The 19,226-nt window shown below is 37.8% G+C and overlaps 1 protein-coding gene across 3 annotated transcripts in view; it reads right to left on the bottom strand.

Moving 5' to 3' along the window:
- NALCN (sodium leak channel, non-selective) overlaps positions 1-19,226 on the bottom strand; it is a gene marked incomplete at its 3' end in the record, with an annotated part of 278,612 nt that overhangs the window by 111,514 nt on the left and 147,872 nt on the right. For all 3 annotated transcript variants that reach the window (XM_082675905.1, XM_082675903.1, XM_082675904.1), the window contains one exon: positions 7,410-7,547. In XM_082675905.1, the coding sequence (XP_082532031.1) occupies positions 7,410-7,547 (138 nt within the window). The remainder of the gene's footprint in view (positions 1-7,409; positions 7,548-19,226) is intronic.

Genomic DNA, 19,226 nt, shown 5'->3' with positions numbered 1-19,226 from the left:
AGAAATTTATATTTTCATGCACTGGCTACTTGCCACTTTTAACAGATCTATAACACTGCATTATATTAATATGCAACACACGTATTTGCTCTATCATGCAATATACAATGGATGTAATACATCCACTTCCTTATTTTGTGATCAATATTGATACATCATGAATCACTGATTTCAATGTAAAAGTCGAGAATAGCTATTAAAATAGTCCAGGTATCTAATTCTTTATTTTTCTCAGATTACAACACCCATTCTCAAGATATTTTTGGCATTGACAATGCCTTTGGTCTGGAAAATCAGATCTCTGCAAGCCTGGCAAGTCTCCTTCCTAGAATTTTTATGAATGGGGTAGCTACTGCTTGGTGGGGTGCTGACCTTCCAGCTTAGTGGGTTTCAAAACCAATGTCTCCAGGTTCAATATGGCTCCCGCCGCATGTGGTAGGAGGCGTTCAGCCATTGTGATTCCTCATGACCTCTCTTTTCCTCTAACTTTTCCTCTCACTCCTGAAAAAGCCAGATTCACCTGAGCTAACGTATTTGCTATGTTTAAGTTTGATACCTTTAACCACAGATAATTAACTTGGTTTTCTTCCATTTAACCATAATGCATTTCAATGAAATTCAATAAATGACTGAAGCAGTGTGTTCCCCAGCATCATTTTTTCCTCCAGTTCTGTTGTGACACAACCCCTCTGTGCAACACACGAGGGTTCTCATTCTCTCTACTGAAGGGAGAGGCTAGGTTAGCATGATTCAGGCTGCTGAAAGTTATGGTGTATTTTCTCAAGAGGGTGGCTTTACCATCTTAGAATGAGTCTTCTTGATTGAGAATTTCTATCTCTGTAGCTTCCAATCCTGTTTTGCATTCTTTCCAACTCTGCATATAGTCCTGCACCCACCCTATCCACCTTTCCTTTTTCATTTCCATTTCTCTTCTAAAGTTTCCTCTTATTATTTTCTTGTCCTTTTTATATAGCTTAAAGATAGCCCTTTAACTGAAATGTCACCTTTAATCTTATTTCTTTCTCTACTGTGAACTTTATTAATAATTTCTATTTTTAACATTATTTTCAAGGATACAGTAGAAGCACAGCAGGAATCTGGTCAACACCTCATCATCTTGTGGTTTTCTTTTCCTTTTTACCATTTATAATCACACTCTCCTAAGCTGTCTTGCAGGCTGTAGTTAGAAACAATTTCATTTTTCATATAGGTCAACAAAAAGTCAAGTGTAATCAGAGCAATGTAAAATGGGAAATGCTCACCACAGATGCACTTTTAAATGAATTCTATAAAATTAAGTTATTTAATTTACACTCTGGAATGCCCATTTTTGTCAGCAAAATACGACTATTTTCTGAAAGCTGCTGCTACAGAAGCAAAATCAAGAGATTGCTGTGTTAATGTAAGCACTTCAAAGGTAACAAAAAGACTATACACAATGAATGCTTAATTACATTTTCTCTCAGTATTCCCATCACAGGGCTTTCCTTTGAAACAATAATAAAGGGGAAAACACTGAAAGAAAAAAAAGAGTCTTTCAACTGCTTGTCTTTATCGTTCTTATCCCCAAATCATTGGCAAAAGTGGGGGAAAAGATAGATTTCATAAGCATTTGGCAAAACTGCAATCAGTCAGGACAGAAATACAGAATATACACCTGGCGAATGAGAGAGACATTTTACAGGAACGGTAGATAATGGCTATAAATATGCATTTGCTATACACTTAAGCCTGATTTTCATTGTGGGCTGACAAACTGGTGGCCCCAGGGGGCGATGGAATGGCCTGCTGTTTCTTATTCCAGAACAAACTGCAGGCGAGCATTTCTTGTTTTTTTCTGCTTGGCACATGCCTGTTTGTCCCTGAGAAGACTAAATCAGGAGCTCCCCAGGCTGTGTGGCACCACCGGCCTGCGTGGGTAAAAATCAAATCAGAGCTTGTATATTTATGTGGACTTTTAAAAATTTTTTCCTATTTGGGTTAAAATCTTTTGTAGTATTTTACAAAAAAATTAAAAACTCATACATTTAACAAAAATGCTCTTTTAAAGCTAAATCCAAGCCTAAAGACAGACTTATGGAATTGAGATTTTAACTTCTAAATGTTCAGTTTTGAAGGTTATGCGATGCATACGTAACACAGGCTTATCACCTTCACACACATTTGTATGTTGGTCCACAAACCATCTCCAGCTGTTTTCCTGCCAATATTTTAAGAATTTCAGATCAGGTTGACCTGGAATGATTGGGAAGCAAACGTTTATCATGTGCATCGATCACACTGCAAGCAACAGCATGCCCTCGTGCCTCTTATCACTTGTATCATTAGGTCTTGAATCACAGCTTTTATCTGTGTGTTTGTGTTTACCAGTCCAACTTCTGTACTAGTTTAGGCTCAGAGAGGACAGAGATTAAGCCCTTTCCCACTATGGCCTTATACATAGGTTAGTACTTATACAGAGTAGTTGAGACTCAGTAAAACTGTGCTGAATCGAATTAGGCTAACTTGATAGAGCTCATGATAGTGACTGACAGTCTGAGGACATACAGGATAATAAAGCAATTGTCGATAATGTTTAAGCAAAATCTCCAGTGACCTGGGGAAGTGACTTCAGTCCCTAGACTTTTGGGGTAGTACAGAAGTAACACTTGCAGTTTTGAAAATTTAATTATAGTGTTTTCTTTCACTGAATTAATTACTTCTCATTTAAAAAAATTATTTATAAATTAGGAAATCTGAATTGACCTCTTTGCTTTGTAGATGAAACCAACTACACATCTCAAAGTTTTAAAAATGTCACATAAATCTGGATGAGAAAAATTGATTTGTTTTGTTTAAATAATGCATTTCATCCAACTTATACTATATATAAACAGTAAGTTGAGATGGGTTAAAGGTCTAAAGATGAAAGGCAAAAATTTTAAATAATTATAAGAAGATAGGGGAGAATATTTTTATTACTTCAGGGTGGGAAAGAATTTCTTAAACATGAGTCCAAATTAAATGTTGACCTTAAGTGAAAAACTGATAGTTCTGGCCACATCAAAATATAACGTCAAAAGCCATCACAGACAAATTGGAATAATAAAATATTACCTGAGAGAGGATATTTGTGACATATATAGTAGTTAATGGATAATATCCAGAATCTATGTAGCACTACAACAACGAATTTAAGAAAGACAAACTAGCTTTTAGGAAAAGAGAGAAAGCACACGATTGGGTGAGTCACAAAGAAGACAGCCAATAAACATACTAAGAGGTGCTCCCTTATTAATAACCATGGAAACCCCCAAAACGCAAGTTAAGGCAAAGAGATATCACCATTCAACTCACAAGACTGTCAAAATCTTAAAAGTCTAACAATATCCAGTATACGTGAGAATGTAAGAACACAGGAATTCTCAACCACTGCATGTGGGACTGTAAATTAGTGCAGTTTGCCTGTAGAACGGGGGTCTGCAAATTAAAGTTCCAGATAGCAAATACGTTAGGCTTTGAGGGCCAAGAGGCAACACTGAGGATATTGCGTATGGACCTACACAACCATTTAAAATGCACAAACTGGGCTTCCCTGGTGACGCAGCGGTTAAGAATCTGCCTGCCACTGCAGGGGACACGGGTTCGAGCCCTGGTCTGGGAAGATCCCACATGCCGCAGAGCAACTAAGCCCATGTGCCACAACTACTGAGCCTGTGCTCCAGAGCCTCTGAACCACCACTGCTGAGCCCACGTGCCACAACTGCTGAGCCCGCGCTCTGCAGTTACTGAAGCCCCCGTGCCTAGAGCCCGTGCTCTGCAACGAGAAGCCACTGCAATGAAGACCCAACACAGCCAAAAATAAATAAAAATAAATTAAAAAAAATAAAATGCACAAACCATTCTTAGCTCACAAGCTGTAGAAATAAAGCCCGTGGACCAGGTTTGGTGTGTGGGTTTGCAGACCTGTGCAATGGAGCCATTTGGGCAGCATCCAGGACCCTGGATTCTATTGATACTTTCTGGCATATACCCTAAAGAAACTCACACAACTGGACACAAAGTACGAACATATTAGTTGCAACAGTATAAGAGCAAAACATTGGAAAACAACCTAAATATCTACCAGGAAGGGAACTGAGAAGTCAAACATGGCATATTCAGTCCATGGACTACTATATGACTCTATATACTAATGACTGAATTAGCTCTATGTGTATTAAGATGAAAAGATTTCAAAAACAATACTTGGTCAAAAACTCAACTGAGAACACATGTAGAGTTTGATACTATTTATTCTGAAAATTGCTACTCCTAATGATTTGTAAGGAGGGAAACACATGATGAAAGGTAAGTTGGCCTCAGCATGGAGTAGGGTCATAACAGCAAGAGAAGTGTGCACACCAGGCATCTCCCATCTCCCCCAAGGATGGCCATCAGGGCACTAGAGCAGTACTCTCAAGCTGAAAAATAATACTGATCTTAAAAGCTAAGGGTATAAAATGTCTGTAGATGATAACCTTAAATTAAAAACATTCTATATTTTTAATGGATACATATATGTGTGGGAAACTACTGTAATCCATTGATTTTAAGGTGCACATTTATCTTCACACTTTAACAATCTGAAATTGGGATGCACCTTACAATCTATGTGTATAGTTTAACTGTTGTTTTTTTTGTTAATGTTACACAAAATATGAGTCTTTTCAGAGTTGATAGTATGCTAAATTTAGTAAAATATGATTTAAAAACTGGAAGACAGATTCGTATCCAATTCATCATAGTCATTGTCTGGGAGAAGGGGCGTGGGGAAAGATGAAAAGAGAGACGGACTTGGACATAAATGATACTTTAAACTGATCAATAATACTTTACTTCTATAAATTAAAAACATCTGAAATAACAATAACATTTTAGCATTTATTAATATATAGCTTGAAATGCTCATACTATCTTATTTAAACTTGAAGGAACTCAGTGTTGGTGAGAGTTACGACCATCCTCTTACACCATGGCTAAAACATCCTCAAAAATACAAGTTCACCTCATATGTACATGGCAACCTTGGAAACTAGGTGTGTTGGGCCTTATTATTCTCACTTTCAGATATAACACAACACAGAGATCAGAGAAGTTGTCTGATTCTCCCAAAGTCACATCTAGTGACCAGCAGAGAGAGATCCTGAATCCAGGTTTTTGGACTTCAAGTCTGTAGTCTTGTACTCCACCATATTTACCAGACTGCCCTCATTGACATGTAGACTTTTCAATTCTCAATTGCTTTACAGATTTGAAAAAATTATGATCAAAAGAACGATTTCAATTGTCAGTTTTAGAACTACTTTTTGAAAATCACAAAGAAAAAAATTACTGTACAATGAGTTTTTCGGGCAGACACTTAAATCAGTAGAATGAAGGTGTGTAATTAGATATGGGTTTTCAAGCTGTGCTCTGTAGATTCCTAAAGGCTCAAGTGAATCTCAGCAGTCCTTGCAAGTGCTTCAGTGTTCCAAAATCAATGCCACGTTTTTGGCCCAATAAGGAAAATTTAGAATGCCCAAGAAGTCTATTACCAGATTTAATATTTTATTTCATTATATTAGTGATCCCTGTAGAAATGCACTTGAAAAAAAATTACTTTGCTAAATAATTTACTAGTCTAGATCATTTTTCTTCCTGCTTACATATTATGTTAGTCTCTGACTTAAGAATCAAATCTTTAAGTGTGAAAAATCTGCAGTGGGGAGAGCAGAAGATTATATTGTTTTAACAGAACAACAATCAGACAGATTATTCCCATACGTAGATGATTTCAACCATCTATCCTGCATTTAACCCATGATCAATAGTCTCCAACTTAAACACATAGTAGGTGCTTAATAAACATTAGTTGAGTTCATGAATGAATGAATGAATGAATGAATGAATAAATGAATGACACAGATTAGAGGTCCTGTCAGGGAGGATGCAAAGACCTTAGGGCCAAGTGCCTGCCAACACCAGTGCAGCCAGATTCGTGCAGCAGACCTCCATTCCCACTGCTCAGTGTTCTTTCCTTTTGTGAATATTTTAAAAGTCACCCCATGTAAAAAATGCCAAAACTATTTCTACGTGATTCCACTATTTGAGCCCAGGACCTTCTGCCACATAACAATGTATCCTCATACACCTTTTGATGGACGTGTTATCGTTTTGAAGGTCTCTGCCTATAGCAAATGCGACCTCTAGTTTAATGCATGTAGTTTCTCCAGCATTTATTTGATTCACAGACATTTAGATTTGGAAGGGACCTTAGAGGCTGTATGTAATTTGTTTTATCTTAGTGACTTGGGCAGAGGTTTGATTTGCTGCAGACATTTTCAGTGATAATGACAAGCTTCAGAATCTAGGGAAGCAGCAACAAATAGTTGCAAGACCCCGGGCTTTGAGACCAGGCAGACTTGGGAAAGTTCTGGCTCTAACATTTACACTCTTTGTGACACTGGGCAAATTAACTCCTCAGTTTCATCATCTGTAATGTGGGAATGTGACCTAACTTTGTTGTTCCAGATATTAGGAATAAAATTATAAAGAATTTTGCCACCCAATAAAGAGTAGCAGTTGTTTTTATTTCCTGTGTTCCTGATGAAGGGTAACATTCTGGGTCCTTACCTTGGAACTCTTAGCATAATATTAGGGATTAAATTTGCTTCTTAAATATGTACAAATTTATTATATGGAGATGTACATTTGTCATTAGAAAGACCTAAGGATTACATCCCTTAGTATGTCATAGGCCATATTTCATAACTTTTTCCTTTCTTTTTAATAGAAATACATCGAAGAGAAAAGTCTGTGTGACAGAGGAAAATTTTTCCTGGATTTTGGTATTCAGTTTTTATCACGCTTTTTACAATATTTGCAGCCATGTGTTTTATTTTTCCCCATGTGTTTCTTTTAGTCATACAAAGTGTAGTAACACTGAGCTAGTTTCTAATTAACTGACTGCACCCTGAGGTCTCCAGCTTCTGTTTTCAGTTTCATTACATCTGTGAAGAGGATGCAGTGAAACTGAAGAGAGTGTCTCTCTATGATAAAAAAAATAATAATGTAGTTCTGGTTTGATCCTTAGATCGCTGAGGGTGTGAATGCTTAGAGATGGATAAGTCAGTACATGGATGTGGGATTTCCATTTTGTTTTATCTTGTTTTCCCTCACGTAAACCACTTGACCTTGATGGAGACAACTTCTTACTTAGATCTGAAATCTAGTTCCTCAAGTAGTTCTTTGACTCTTATACATTTACAATGGAAGGGACCTCATCCAACGGGACTACTCTACCTTGGTTCTTTGGTTCTGATTCTGAAATTGACAATAGGCCAAAAATCTGTTGATGTTCATCCCATTATGAATTGTAAGACATAACTGAAAAGAAATGCTAAACTCACCAGAGTGGCGAAGAGGTGATACAGAATGAAATAGATGGCGACCACTGGTGCCCACATGTGTCCCACAGCATTTAGCGTTTGGTCCATGACGTCAACCCATCCTTCCTGGGTAAGGATCTGGAACATGGACATAAATGCCTACAGAGGAAAAGAATGGAAGTATTAAACACTAGCCTTGGGCTTACATGCAACTTAGAATTAGTATATGGTGTTGAGGACTTTGATTTCAATATTATTGATTCAGCAGGGAAAAAACAGCCTTCATTCGACAGATAGGAAAGGGCTAAGAACAAAGATTCTAAAAGCCTGATATCTAGCTATTCAATGTGGAAAACTAAAATAATTACTCTGAATTAAAATTAGCTTTGTTGGTGGTAAATACTGCTGATCAAGTCAGAACAAAATTCAGGAACCTTTGCTTATTGCCTTTCTTTTTTTTTTTTTTTTTTTTTTGCTTATTGCCTTTCTTGTTTTTCCCTTTTAGCAAGCTAACTATTTAACATTTCCAATGGATTGCTGTATTTTTTTTTTTTTTTGCTGTTAAGCACAACTTATTTTTATAGTGAATTACAGTTGATTGTCTAAAGGCAAATGAGAATAATAACATTAATTTTACTTTTATAGTATCCATCAAATTATTTCAGTTATATTAAAAACATGAGACTCTTTAAAAAAGAAACTTTTCTAAATGATATGGCCATGCTAAGCAACTTAATAAAGATGATCACAGTTTTCATGATTTTTAAAAAAAATTTTCAAGACAGAGTCAAGACCATGGAAGAAACCCCAAGATCAAAAATAAAATAAAATAATTAAAACTAGAGCATTCCAACAAAAGCCAGCCTAGCTAAAAGACTCATTCTCTCTCTGCAAAGATCTTTGGTTAGTTTCATTCCTACATGTTTTTCTCATTGAATATATATATCCATCATTGACTCATGTATCTTGTACACATCAGTGGTCAATAAATGTTTCTTAATGAGAACCTATGATGATGTTGGGGAAAGTTGACAATTGGAATCTAGTGACTCTAAAAAAATCTTTACAGACTTTTAGTAAAATGGAAGACATAAATTGAATTCTCAGGTATTGGGATTCCAAGAAATAAGGTCCAGGCTAATACAAAGATGGACTGAGCCCAAGATAAAAGGTCTGTTACACTGATAGTATCTTAGAGGCAAAATGGACCCTAAAGATAATGGACCCTGACTCATTCTTTTTGAAGATAAGGAAAAAGAGGCTTAAAGATGGATGATTATCCCAAAGTCACTCTATTAATTTGTGGCACTAACAGAAGTAGCACCAGGCATTATGATTCCAAAGCAAGTACTTTTCCAAGTATTGCTTCCTGTGTTCAGTGAAGTCTGGAATCTACTACTTCCCAGGCCTCATTGCGCAGTAAGCTCTCTTAGCAGTTTTCTTTACTAGGGATAAGTAAATTAGCTTTTTTTTACAAGTGTGATGTTCAATGCTCAGCACATAATAGGCCTGTATGAACAAAGGAACAATGCATTGATAAATGAATCTTGAGCTAGGAGATAAGTTTTTTCTCTTACCCTTTGTCCCTGTGTGAAACACTTAACCTCTCCTTGAGTTAATTTTTCTATAATATCATCATCCTACAAAGTGTTTCATTAATGAAAGTATGAAGTATGTTGTTACTGATACTTGAACACGGCATCAACAAGGACAGTATAATACTTTCCTCGACAGGGTGCCAAAGAGAACACTAGCTTTAACTCATCCTAAAAATGCTTCAGAGAATTTTTCAACACGTCGTTTAACCTCATAAGTATGCCAGAACCTATCATTAAGGGCAATTATTTTTTCCCTGTGTTTTTTTTCTATTGAATATTTATTATATCTGAATGCAAGCAACACAAGTTCCAAAGATGATTCACATAAAAATATCAGATCTTCTTCAACAGAGCTGTCACTGGCGTGAAAGTGTGTGGACATCCAAGAGACTCTACAGTAAAAGGGGGAAGAGTCAAAACACCTACCAGGATGTTTTGAAAAACATCCTGTTTTGAAAAAAAAAAAGGAATTTTTCTGGACATGGATTTCTTTCCCCAAAAGTGACAGGAAAGCTTGTGATTAAGTCCAACAGATTTATTCTTGGTACCTAGAGGCCAAAAATTCAGGGGTACCTTTCCGCTGCCTTGGGCAGAAACCAACTTAATGTGTTTTCATCTACGGCATTATCTTTCACGAATACTCAGCTATTATGCATCCAGTAAATGCTCGGGAACAGGAAGCTAGGGGTTTATAACCTGTTGCTGTGAGATAAGCAATGTGACCAAGAACATCGGGTTATCCTCTACTCTTTCCAGAGTTTCAAAAGAAACAACGTCTCACTTCTGCCCAGCTCAGCCCCATGAAAGTGCATACATACTATGAGATGCTGTGAATTATATTTGAGAGCAAAGCTTTCTGTTACAACGTGATTGGTGTTTATAGTCACTTACATGAATAAACCAGTGAAAGGTAGGGCCATGAAATACTTCTTCTATTACAGGCTGAAAAATAAGTTGTGTCCTGCACGAGGGGTACTTTATCAGTTTTGTTGAGATTTTATCTGGAAATTTAAATCCCAGTGACAGTCTGTTTGAGATGTGAATCAAATACACTTACTGACTTATATTGTCTTCAGGATCCGCATTCCTTGAAGAACCTGTTTACATTATTTATTTGGACATGGATTATCAGTGGTTCCTGAAGACCTGATGTGTTGGGGACTGAGATGAGGAAGAGATGGCTTCTTAAGAAATTTATAATAGGAGTGGAAGAAAAAGATGAACATGGCCAACTCTAAGAAATGGAAGAACGAAAAATACGGCGCATTAAGAGAAATATGGCAAAGCTATAAGAAGCAAGTTGGAAGGACAGATATATTCCTCTTGGGTGAGTCAAGATAGTTTGTAGAAAATGATAGCAACTGACTTTCATGAGGAAGACGAGTAGAATTTAAATGGTGGAGAAGGGGGTCATGAACAAAGGCCTGGAGAAGTTGTTTCTTTTCTCCAAGCTCCCTGTTCATGTGTTATGCCATTTCCTATCCTGTTGACTTTTACTTTCCCCATATTGATTTCAACCAGCTCTTTATAAATTAAGAAAATTAATCTTATATCTGCCATATATTTTTCCCTATCTTTTAACAGTATTTTTTTACAAAAATAAATTTTAAATTTCTATGTGGTTTAATTTGCCATTCCTTTTATTTAAGGTGTTTATATTTTGCTTAAAAAGACTTCTCTCACTGCAAGATTAGATATAAATGTACCCATAAGTTTCCTTATTTTATTATGCTTAACATTTGAACCAGAAATCACTGTTTAAATCAGTTTAAATATGGAATTTATTTTGGTATAAGAAATAAGACAGAAATCAATCTTATTTTTCTTTTCAATAGGTGATCAGTTGATTAAGCACAATATAATTTAAAAAATCTGTCTTTTCTTCACTAATTTGAAAAATCCCTGGCATCATACATTGAATACTCATATACTTTCAATTCTATTTCTAAACTTTCTGTTCTTTTCCATCTATTTATTTCATCTCCAAATTGCCTAATCTTTGTATATTTTAATAAGTGGTAGAGTTACTAGCCCCTCCTCCTAAGCTTTTGTTTTCAGAATTCTTTTATTTTTATACGTTAATTGCCCCAAAATATCCTCTTGTTTTATTCACTGGAATCACACGAATCTAAGAAAAACCGACATTATCTTCCAGTCTCAAAGAAAGGCATATCTTTCCATTTATCCATTTATCAAGTCTTTATTCAAGATTCTGGACAAAGATTTCAGTTTATATAGTTTCTGTCCATTTCTTGTTAAGCTCATTCTTAATATTACTTTTCAAATATTTAATCAAGGTGATACCATATGATTAAAAATGTTACATAGGGCTTCCCTGGTGGCGCAGTGGTTGAGAGTCCGCCTGCCGATGCAGGGGACACGGGTTTGTGCCCCAGTCCGGGAAGATCCCACATGCCGCGGAGCGGCTGAGCCCGTGAGCCATGGCCGCTGAGCCTGCACGTCCGGAGCCTGTGCTCCGCAACGGGAGAGGCCACAGCAGTGAGAGGCCCGTGTACCACAAAAAAAAAAAAAAAAGTTACACAGTAAAGAAGCCTGATGATGGGTTTCTTAACAGATAATAAGCAATGGCCATATGCTTCAGTATCTCAGTCCCACTTCCCAGAAGCCACTGCCTTCAACCACTTTTGTTTTTACTTCTGGTGGTGCTACCCACATCCCCATTCAGTATTTCTTGATTTATCTACCTTAGACAGTGACTTCTGTTCAACAATATTTACATTTTGTTTTTTAGTCACGATTGGGTCTTCCATGCTTGTCAGTACATTGATAATCAATGGATTGATAGTTGATATGTTGACTATGAAAATATTGCTATGTAATACTGTTATCCTGGTAATGTTCTAGGATAATACTTCCTCCTTCAGGCCTCAGTATTGTGATATGTTTGGTACTAGAAGGTAAATGTTCAAGGTTAAGTGGAGGCCGTTTTCTTACTTTCCCCTTATTTCTCAGAATCTGGCCCAGTTTAATTTACTTTATTTGAATCACAGTGTTCTTACAAAATTTTTAGTTTAGTTTTGTTTTGGTTGAGAGTTTCTGATTGTTTTTTTCCCTGTTTCCTTGGGAAAAGAAATATATGCTTTCCTCCTTCTACCTTAAATAGCTTCCAGATTATCACACATTTTACTTATTGTTTAGAATAAATTTCACTTTTCCTCTCCTACACATGTTCTTCTTAGAGCATTCAATTACCCAGAAACCATCTGATTCTTACTCTCAGACATTTTCCTTGGAGTCCTCTTACTGCTGTTTCAATTTGGACTAATTACCTTCTAGACCTGCTCCACAATTGTCAAAGTCTTTTTTTTTTTAATTTTATTGAAGTATGGTTGATTTACAATGTTGCGTTTAATTTCTGCTGCATGTGAATATAGTTTCCTGTGCTATACAGTAGGACCTTGTTGTTTATCCATTCTATATATAATAGTTTACATCTGCTAATCCTGAACTCCCAATCCATTCCTCCCTTACCCTTCTCCCTCTTGGCAACCACAAGTTTGTTCCCTATATTTGTGAGTCTGTTTTTGTTTCATACATTATATTCATTTGCGTTGTATTTTAATTAATTAATTAGTCTTTAATTGGCGTATAATTGCTTTACAATGTTGTGTTAGTTTCTGCCGCCCAGCAAAGTGAATCAGCCATACCCGTACACACATCCCCTCCCTCTTGGACCTCCCTCCCTTCTGCCACCATCCCACCCAACTAGGCCATCACAGACCACCAGGCTGAGCTCCCTGCGCTATACAGCAGGTTTCCACTAGCTATCTATTTTACACATGGTAGTGTATTTCTGTCAAGCCTAATCTCCCAATTCATCCCACCCTCCCTTTCCCCCACTGTGTCCACACATCTGTTCTCTCTGTCTGCCTTAGATTCCACATATAAATGATATATGGTATTTGTTTTTCGCTTATTTACTTTGCTTAGTATGATAATCTCTAGGTCCATCCATGTTGCTGCAAATGCAAAGCCTTCATTTTTAACTTTCTCATCTAGATCTTTTATTCCCTCTAATATAGTGTCAGAAAGTGATCCCAGAATCTCATGCCCATTATCAGAGTCCTGTTTCAATTTGTCAGCTAGATTTTCTTCTCTATGTTTTGCTGTCTCAGTATGAAGAGAGGGGTTTGCAGGGAGACAAGTATTAGCTGAGGCCATGGGCAGCTATGCTTGAAATATCGGGCTTCAGATATTTCCCCACTGTGGGTAGATTCTGGAAATCTTTAGTGCTGCCAGCCCATCAGTCACAGGTGTTCACTTCCTCTAATTCACCGGCTTCCTTCCAGCATCACTAGCCCTCCGTTGACTCCAGGTGAGGGCAAAGACGGGTTGATTCTGTTGGTCTTGGTCCTCTGGGTACCAGGAGAGGACAGCTGCGTCTCTCCCATCACGCTTTCCTTGGGGCTCCTGTTCCCTCCTGGTTTCTGTTTTCTTCTTTTCTCTTCATCCTTTCGCTATGCTGAATTTTTGTTTATTATGGGAGATTCCTAGTTTTCAGAAATTATGATCATTTTGCTTTCACTCTCAAGCCTTCTTCCCAGCTGGGAAAATAAAAATGGTGCAACCTACAAGTTTATGTTGCCTCTGGTAAAATGGGGTGTATCAATCACATCTACACCTGTGGGAGATTCTTGATGTCTTTTCCAGGGCTCTGAACATCCCCACGGCCTGAGGCTCTCAAATTGAGGGAGATGAGAACATATTTTACGATTTGCTTTTCCAATGTAATTTCTTCTCAACTTCTGGAAAACAGGCTTCAGGCATGAGCCTAGAGTGTTCATCCTCTCCCTCTGATTCTCTCTCTCTCTCTTCCTCCCTCCATCTTTCCTACTAGCTGCTATTCAAAGATAATGGTATGAAATTGTGGCCTTTTCTTTGTTTGGTTACTGCTGGTATAATGTTTTCCAGGCTGATAATTAATTGTTTTATTTGTTTCTGTAGGTTTTCGGGACAGAAGGTCTGTGATTTTTGCTATTTTACCCCCAAAGCCCAATCCTACAGATGTAAATAGGGGTAAAGACTGCATTTACAAGTGCTTTTTCTTTTCTGTGTCTAATGACATAATCACATATTAAACACCCTATGCAGGTCAGGCTCTGTTCACGCTGCAGGTGCCTGGCTGCAGCTAATTGAATCGGGGATGAGCAGTTAACCTGAGAATGGCCCAGCTGCACAGGACGTGATCTGGAACAAACAACTCTGCCCCATCAGGGTAGAACAAAATCAATCAAAAGCATCTCTAATGGACTGTCAGACAGAGTGAAGGAAGTCAGAAAGAGAAAAACAAATGACATATGCTAACACACATATATGGAATCTAAAAAAAAAAAAAAAAAGGTTCTGAACAACACAGGGAGGGGGAAGGGTAAGCTGGGACGAAGTGAGAGAGTGGCATGGACTTATATACACTACCAAATGTAAAACAGATAGCTAATGGGAAGCAGTCACATAGCACAGGGAGATCAGCTCGGTGCTTTGTGTCCACCTAGAGGGGTGGGATAGGGAGGATGGGAGGGAGGGAGACACAAGAGGGACGAGATATGGGGATATATGTATACATATAGCTGATTCACTTTGTTATAAAGCAGAAACTAACACACCATTGTAAAGCAATTATACTCCAATAAAGATGTTAAAAAAAATCTCTAATGAATTTCAAGTGGAAGCTACAGTGAAAAATCACACTGTTAGCAGTAGGACCTGGAGGTGAACGAATAAATGGAGACTGGCTATGCGTCTGGTAGGCGCAAGAAGGGGTCATGACAAAGTCAGAGTTGTAATTATAAGCACATTGATATTCCAAGGAAGGAACATCTCTGAACGAACAGAAGTAAAGTGGGAAAGAAATGCACTGACTAAAGAGACTGCAGTGATGCTCCCTGAATGGAGAAGGAAGGTATTGAAAATCATTAGCCTGAAGAGTACCTCTTTCTAATCATAGTGTGATGTATTCCTTGGGTATGTGGGAGCAAAGGGAAGGGCGCGAACCAGGGTAGAAGGTGAAAGCCATAAGACCAGAGTGTGAGGAAGTGAGCTGTTCCAGGGATGATGCAGGAGAAAACACACCTAAGAGCAGAGAACAACGTCTTGGATCACTGAAGGGTCTAAGCACCTCACTGTAGGGCCACTCAATTCCACACCAGCCCTTCTCAGGATCTTTTGCTGGTTTCTCCTCAATTTCCGAATCTCTAAATGTTGCAGAGCCTCGGGGCTTGGTCCTCAGATCTCTTTCTTGTCTCTTAACACTCACTAACTGGTTGATCTCATCCATTATAATCCCTTTAAATATGGTCTACGTAGTGATGACACCCACATCTGTATATCCAGCCCTACATCCAGAATCAACTCCATATCTCCCCTTGGGTGTCTATCTAACAGGGATCTCAAACATTAGATGTCCCAAATCAAAGTCTTCATGCCCTGCTCCCTAAACCTGTTCCTCCTACACTTCTTCCCATCTTGGAAAATGACAAATCCATTCTTCAAGTTACTCAGGCCAAGGACCTCATAGACATCTCTCTGGTCCTTCTCATTTCCTCACATCCTACGTCCAATCTGCCAGGAAACCCTGTTAAAGCCACCCTTGGCTCAGGTCTCAGTTCCACATTTATCCCCAATATTCCTTAATATTCCTACCAAAGCATCTAATATTGTAGTTTCCCTCTTAGTGGCCTTACATTTTGGTGCTGTACTTTCCTGCCATAAACTGAGATTGGGAGACTTGAATAAAAATAAGATCATCAAAATGGGGAGGAAGGGGAATAAACAAGTATTTTTGCAACTTCTCTTTTGTTCCAGTTAGCACCCCTTAACCATTGATCCCAGGTGGGGTGAACAGCATCCTTGGGACCACGCTTCCACCAGGGCCGCCGAGGGCCCACAACATAGAGTTGGCTGGTTCCTCAATGACAGGACATCCTTCTCTCTCTCTCAAGGCCCCATTTCGGATGCCAAATCTCTTTCTGATAGATCTTCTTAGAGTTAGGTGAAAGCAAAGCAAGGGTATTCTCCTATGTTGAAATAACAGGCTGAAAGTTCTTGTCTAGACCTTGTAAAGTAGTTCTTAGCCTTTAAAAAATATGTATCATGGATGCTCTTTGATAACTTGATGACCCAAAGCATGTTTTGGTTTTTAGTATGTGTGGATATCAATTTAGGTTAAGGAAATTACATATTTACAAAAGTAGGTGAGTAAACATCTAGGTTTTCATTAACAGAGAGAGAGCAGAATATGCAGTATGATTCTACTTGTAATATACATATCTAGATATGTTTTGTGTGCGTAAAAATGCTTGAAAGCCTATACAATAAAGTTGGAACTCTGAGGACTGGAATGGGAAGGACTGAGGAACTAGGGAAGGGGGTAAATATTCTTTTTTTTGAACTTTTTAAAGTACAGCTTTGTTGAGATATGGTTTATATACCATAAAATTCACCTTTTGAAGTAGACAATTTAGTGGTTTTGTTTTTTCACAGTTGTGCAACATCACTACTACCTACGAACTTTTTCATCATCCCCCAAAACTATGTACCCATAGCAGTCACTCCCCATCCTTCCGTCCTCCAGCCTTCAGCAACCAAATACGCTTTCTGTCCCCATGGGTCTGTCTACTGTGAACATGTTCTATAAATGGAATCATATAACATGAGGTCAGGGTTCATCCATGCTGTAGTCTGTATCAGCACTTCGTTCCCTTTTATTGCCAAATTATGTTTCATCAGATGGATACACCACATTTTATTTACTCATCAGTTGAGGGATATTTGGGTTGTTTCCACTTTTTGGCTATTATAAAGAATGCTCCTACGAACATTCGTGTATGGGTTTTTGGTGGACATAAAAATTACCTTATACTTAATGTATGTTTTTTACTGTGTATTAAAACACATGTAAAACATGTATTTACTTTAAAAATATAGACACTAAAATTTTTAAAATGTGGTGAAGACTACAACTCAGGTCATTGACATACGACTTTCATTTTACAATATAATTTGCATCTATCTTACCTATCTTTAGCTGGTTTCCAGAACTCTTTCACTACAAAAGATTTGCCTTCAAAATGAAATGCATTTGACAACTTATATAGTAGCTCAACCTTTTTACTGAGGGTGTCCCTGCTGTGTCTTACTACCAGTCAGCTGTAAAACAGAAGATTTGCCTTGATGGTATTCACTGAGTACAAAAGTGACACCTCCTTCAGTTTTAATTGCCTTAATTATTCACCTACTCAATCTCCTTGCTTCTTTTTTTCCCATTCAAATAGGAATAAAATATAGAGGAGTTTTATCTTCTGAAAAACCCATTGATCTCACAATCCTTTAGTATTTCGCTGTATAGTTTCATTTAAAACTTATTCAACTATTCAAAGTTCTAACAATATTTAAAATGACATCAATACATAGCAAATTTTGGACCTACCTAATGTTGGAGTTAAATTTCTAAAAAGTACACTGGTTGGCAAAATCATGACCAACGAGATCAAGGTCTTATGGAGAATTAGGGGTTGGGAAAAATGACATTACATGCATTTAAAAACCTACAGCAAATAAAAGCTCTAAGAGTCACCACTTACCGTGGCTAAACTAAGGTGTCCATAAATACAAATACTGTGGATTTGAAATCTGGAGTAAAACCATAGTGCTGTAATGTTAAATCCATTGGCAATAGCCATTTCTTTACTTCAAATTTCTCCCTGTCTGGTTTAGATGGAATTTCATGGCCTATCAATTCAAATACACTCTTCCCAGTTCTCCAAACTCCATCTTCCTTTTTTGCCAAACTCTCAGGAAACATGCCAACTCCTAGGTGAATCTGACTCTTCATGTCTGCACCTCTCCAGCCCCTCCACTGGTTCCATATGGAGACGGGCTCCCTTCCACCCTGGCCTCCAAAGACACCTCAACACTGCCCAGCAAACCTCAGCCATGAGCTTTTCAAAACTTCTCATCTGATCTAACCTCACCCACTGCATCTCTGCCTTCACTCTCAAGAGATGCCCTTCTCAGAAAGCAGAGCCAAAGGAGAGCAGTTTAAGATAGAGGTTGAATGAGCTGACGATAAAGACCCTGGCCCTCTGTGAGCTGTAGGGCAGGGACGTAAAGAACCAAGTGTTCATCTCTGTTGTCACAGGGCCTGAGTTTGGGGTTAAATCGCTGACTGGCTTAGCGGCTCTGGGTAAAGCATGCGGCCAGCCTGACACCAATCCTCCTCAAATGTGCCATCACGTTATCACTCTCTGAAGACTGCTTTAAGAATCAAAATAAAGCGTGTGTGAATACTTTATTATAAACATTAAAGGGCTATACAGATAATAGTTGGTTTTTTGTTCGGTTTTTTGGCTGCACTGTGTGGCTTGTGGGATCTAGTTCCCTGACCAGGAATAGAACCCGTGCCCCCTGTAGTGGAAGCGTGGAGACCTAACCACTGGACTACCAGGGAATTCCCAAATAATATTTTAAATAGTGATTTAAAAATCTGTCCCAAGGAAAAACAACTTCAATTACACTAGTTAAAATTTCAGAATTCTTGTATAGTTCTTATGACTTGAAGTTTTTACATCATGTACAGTGTGATTTCATTTTTGTAAAGCTCAAAATAATATATGATAAATTATATTTTTAAGAAGATATTTCCTTTAGATACATGAAAGTGTGACAGTGCTTTTTATGGCATCATTTTATTTCATCTTTGAACCAAGTGATTCCTAAGATATCATCTAGCTGTAGGTGTTTACTGTTCTATGCTCTCAATTGGTACTGGCAGTCAATTGGAAAACTTAGTTTTTAAACAATATACTATCTGGTCTATTTTCCTCGACTATACTTTCACTATAAAAACTATAGAATAAGGTTACACTAAATGTTTTGATACTAATAGATACTATAAATTGACTTTTAGTGAGTGCTGTCAAGGATAAGAGAATTTATTGAATAAACAGTAAAAATCGTGTGTTAGCAAGTGGACTGAAAGTAGGGGCTAAATAAAACACGAGCTGTATGTGCTCTAAGCCATCACATATACTGGAATCTTAAAACGCAATGGAAGACTGACTGAAACTTGTTGTAGGGCCTGGAGAGTTCTGAAGAGTTTAGTTACTAGTGACTTCTGTGTGACAAAGTTTTTGGAGCTATCTCTCTCCATATACGAGCTCTCTTGAAATTTGAGATCTGTTGAAATCAACTACCCTTGTTGTTAACAGAAGTGAAACATTAA

Source organism: Grampus griseus, assembly GCF_964374135.1.
Source record: "Grampus griseus genome assembly, chromosome: 18".
Taxonomy (NCBI): Eukaryota; Metazoa; Chordata; class Mammalia; order Artiodactyla; family Delphinidae; genus Grampus; species Grampus griseus.
This window is presented reverse-complemented; position numbering and strand designations above follow the sequence as displayed.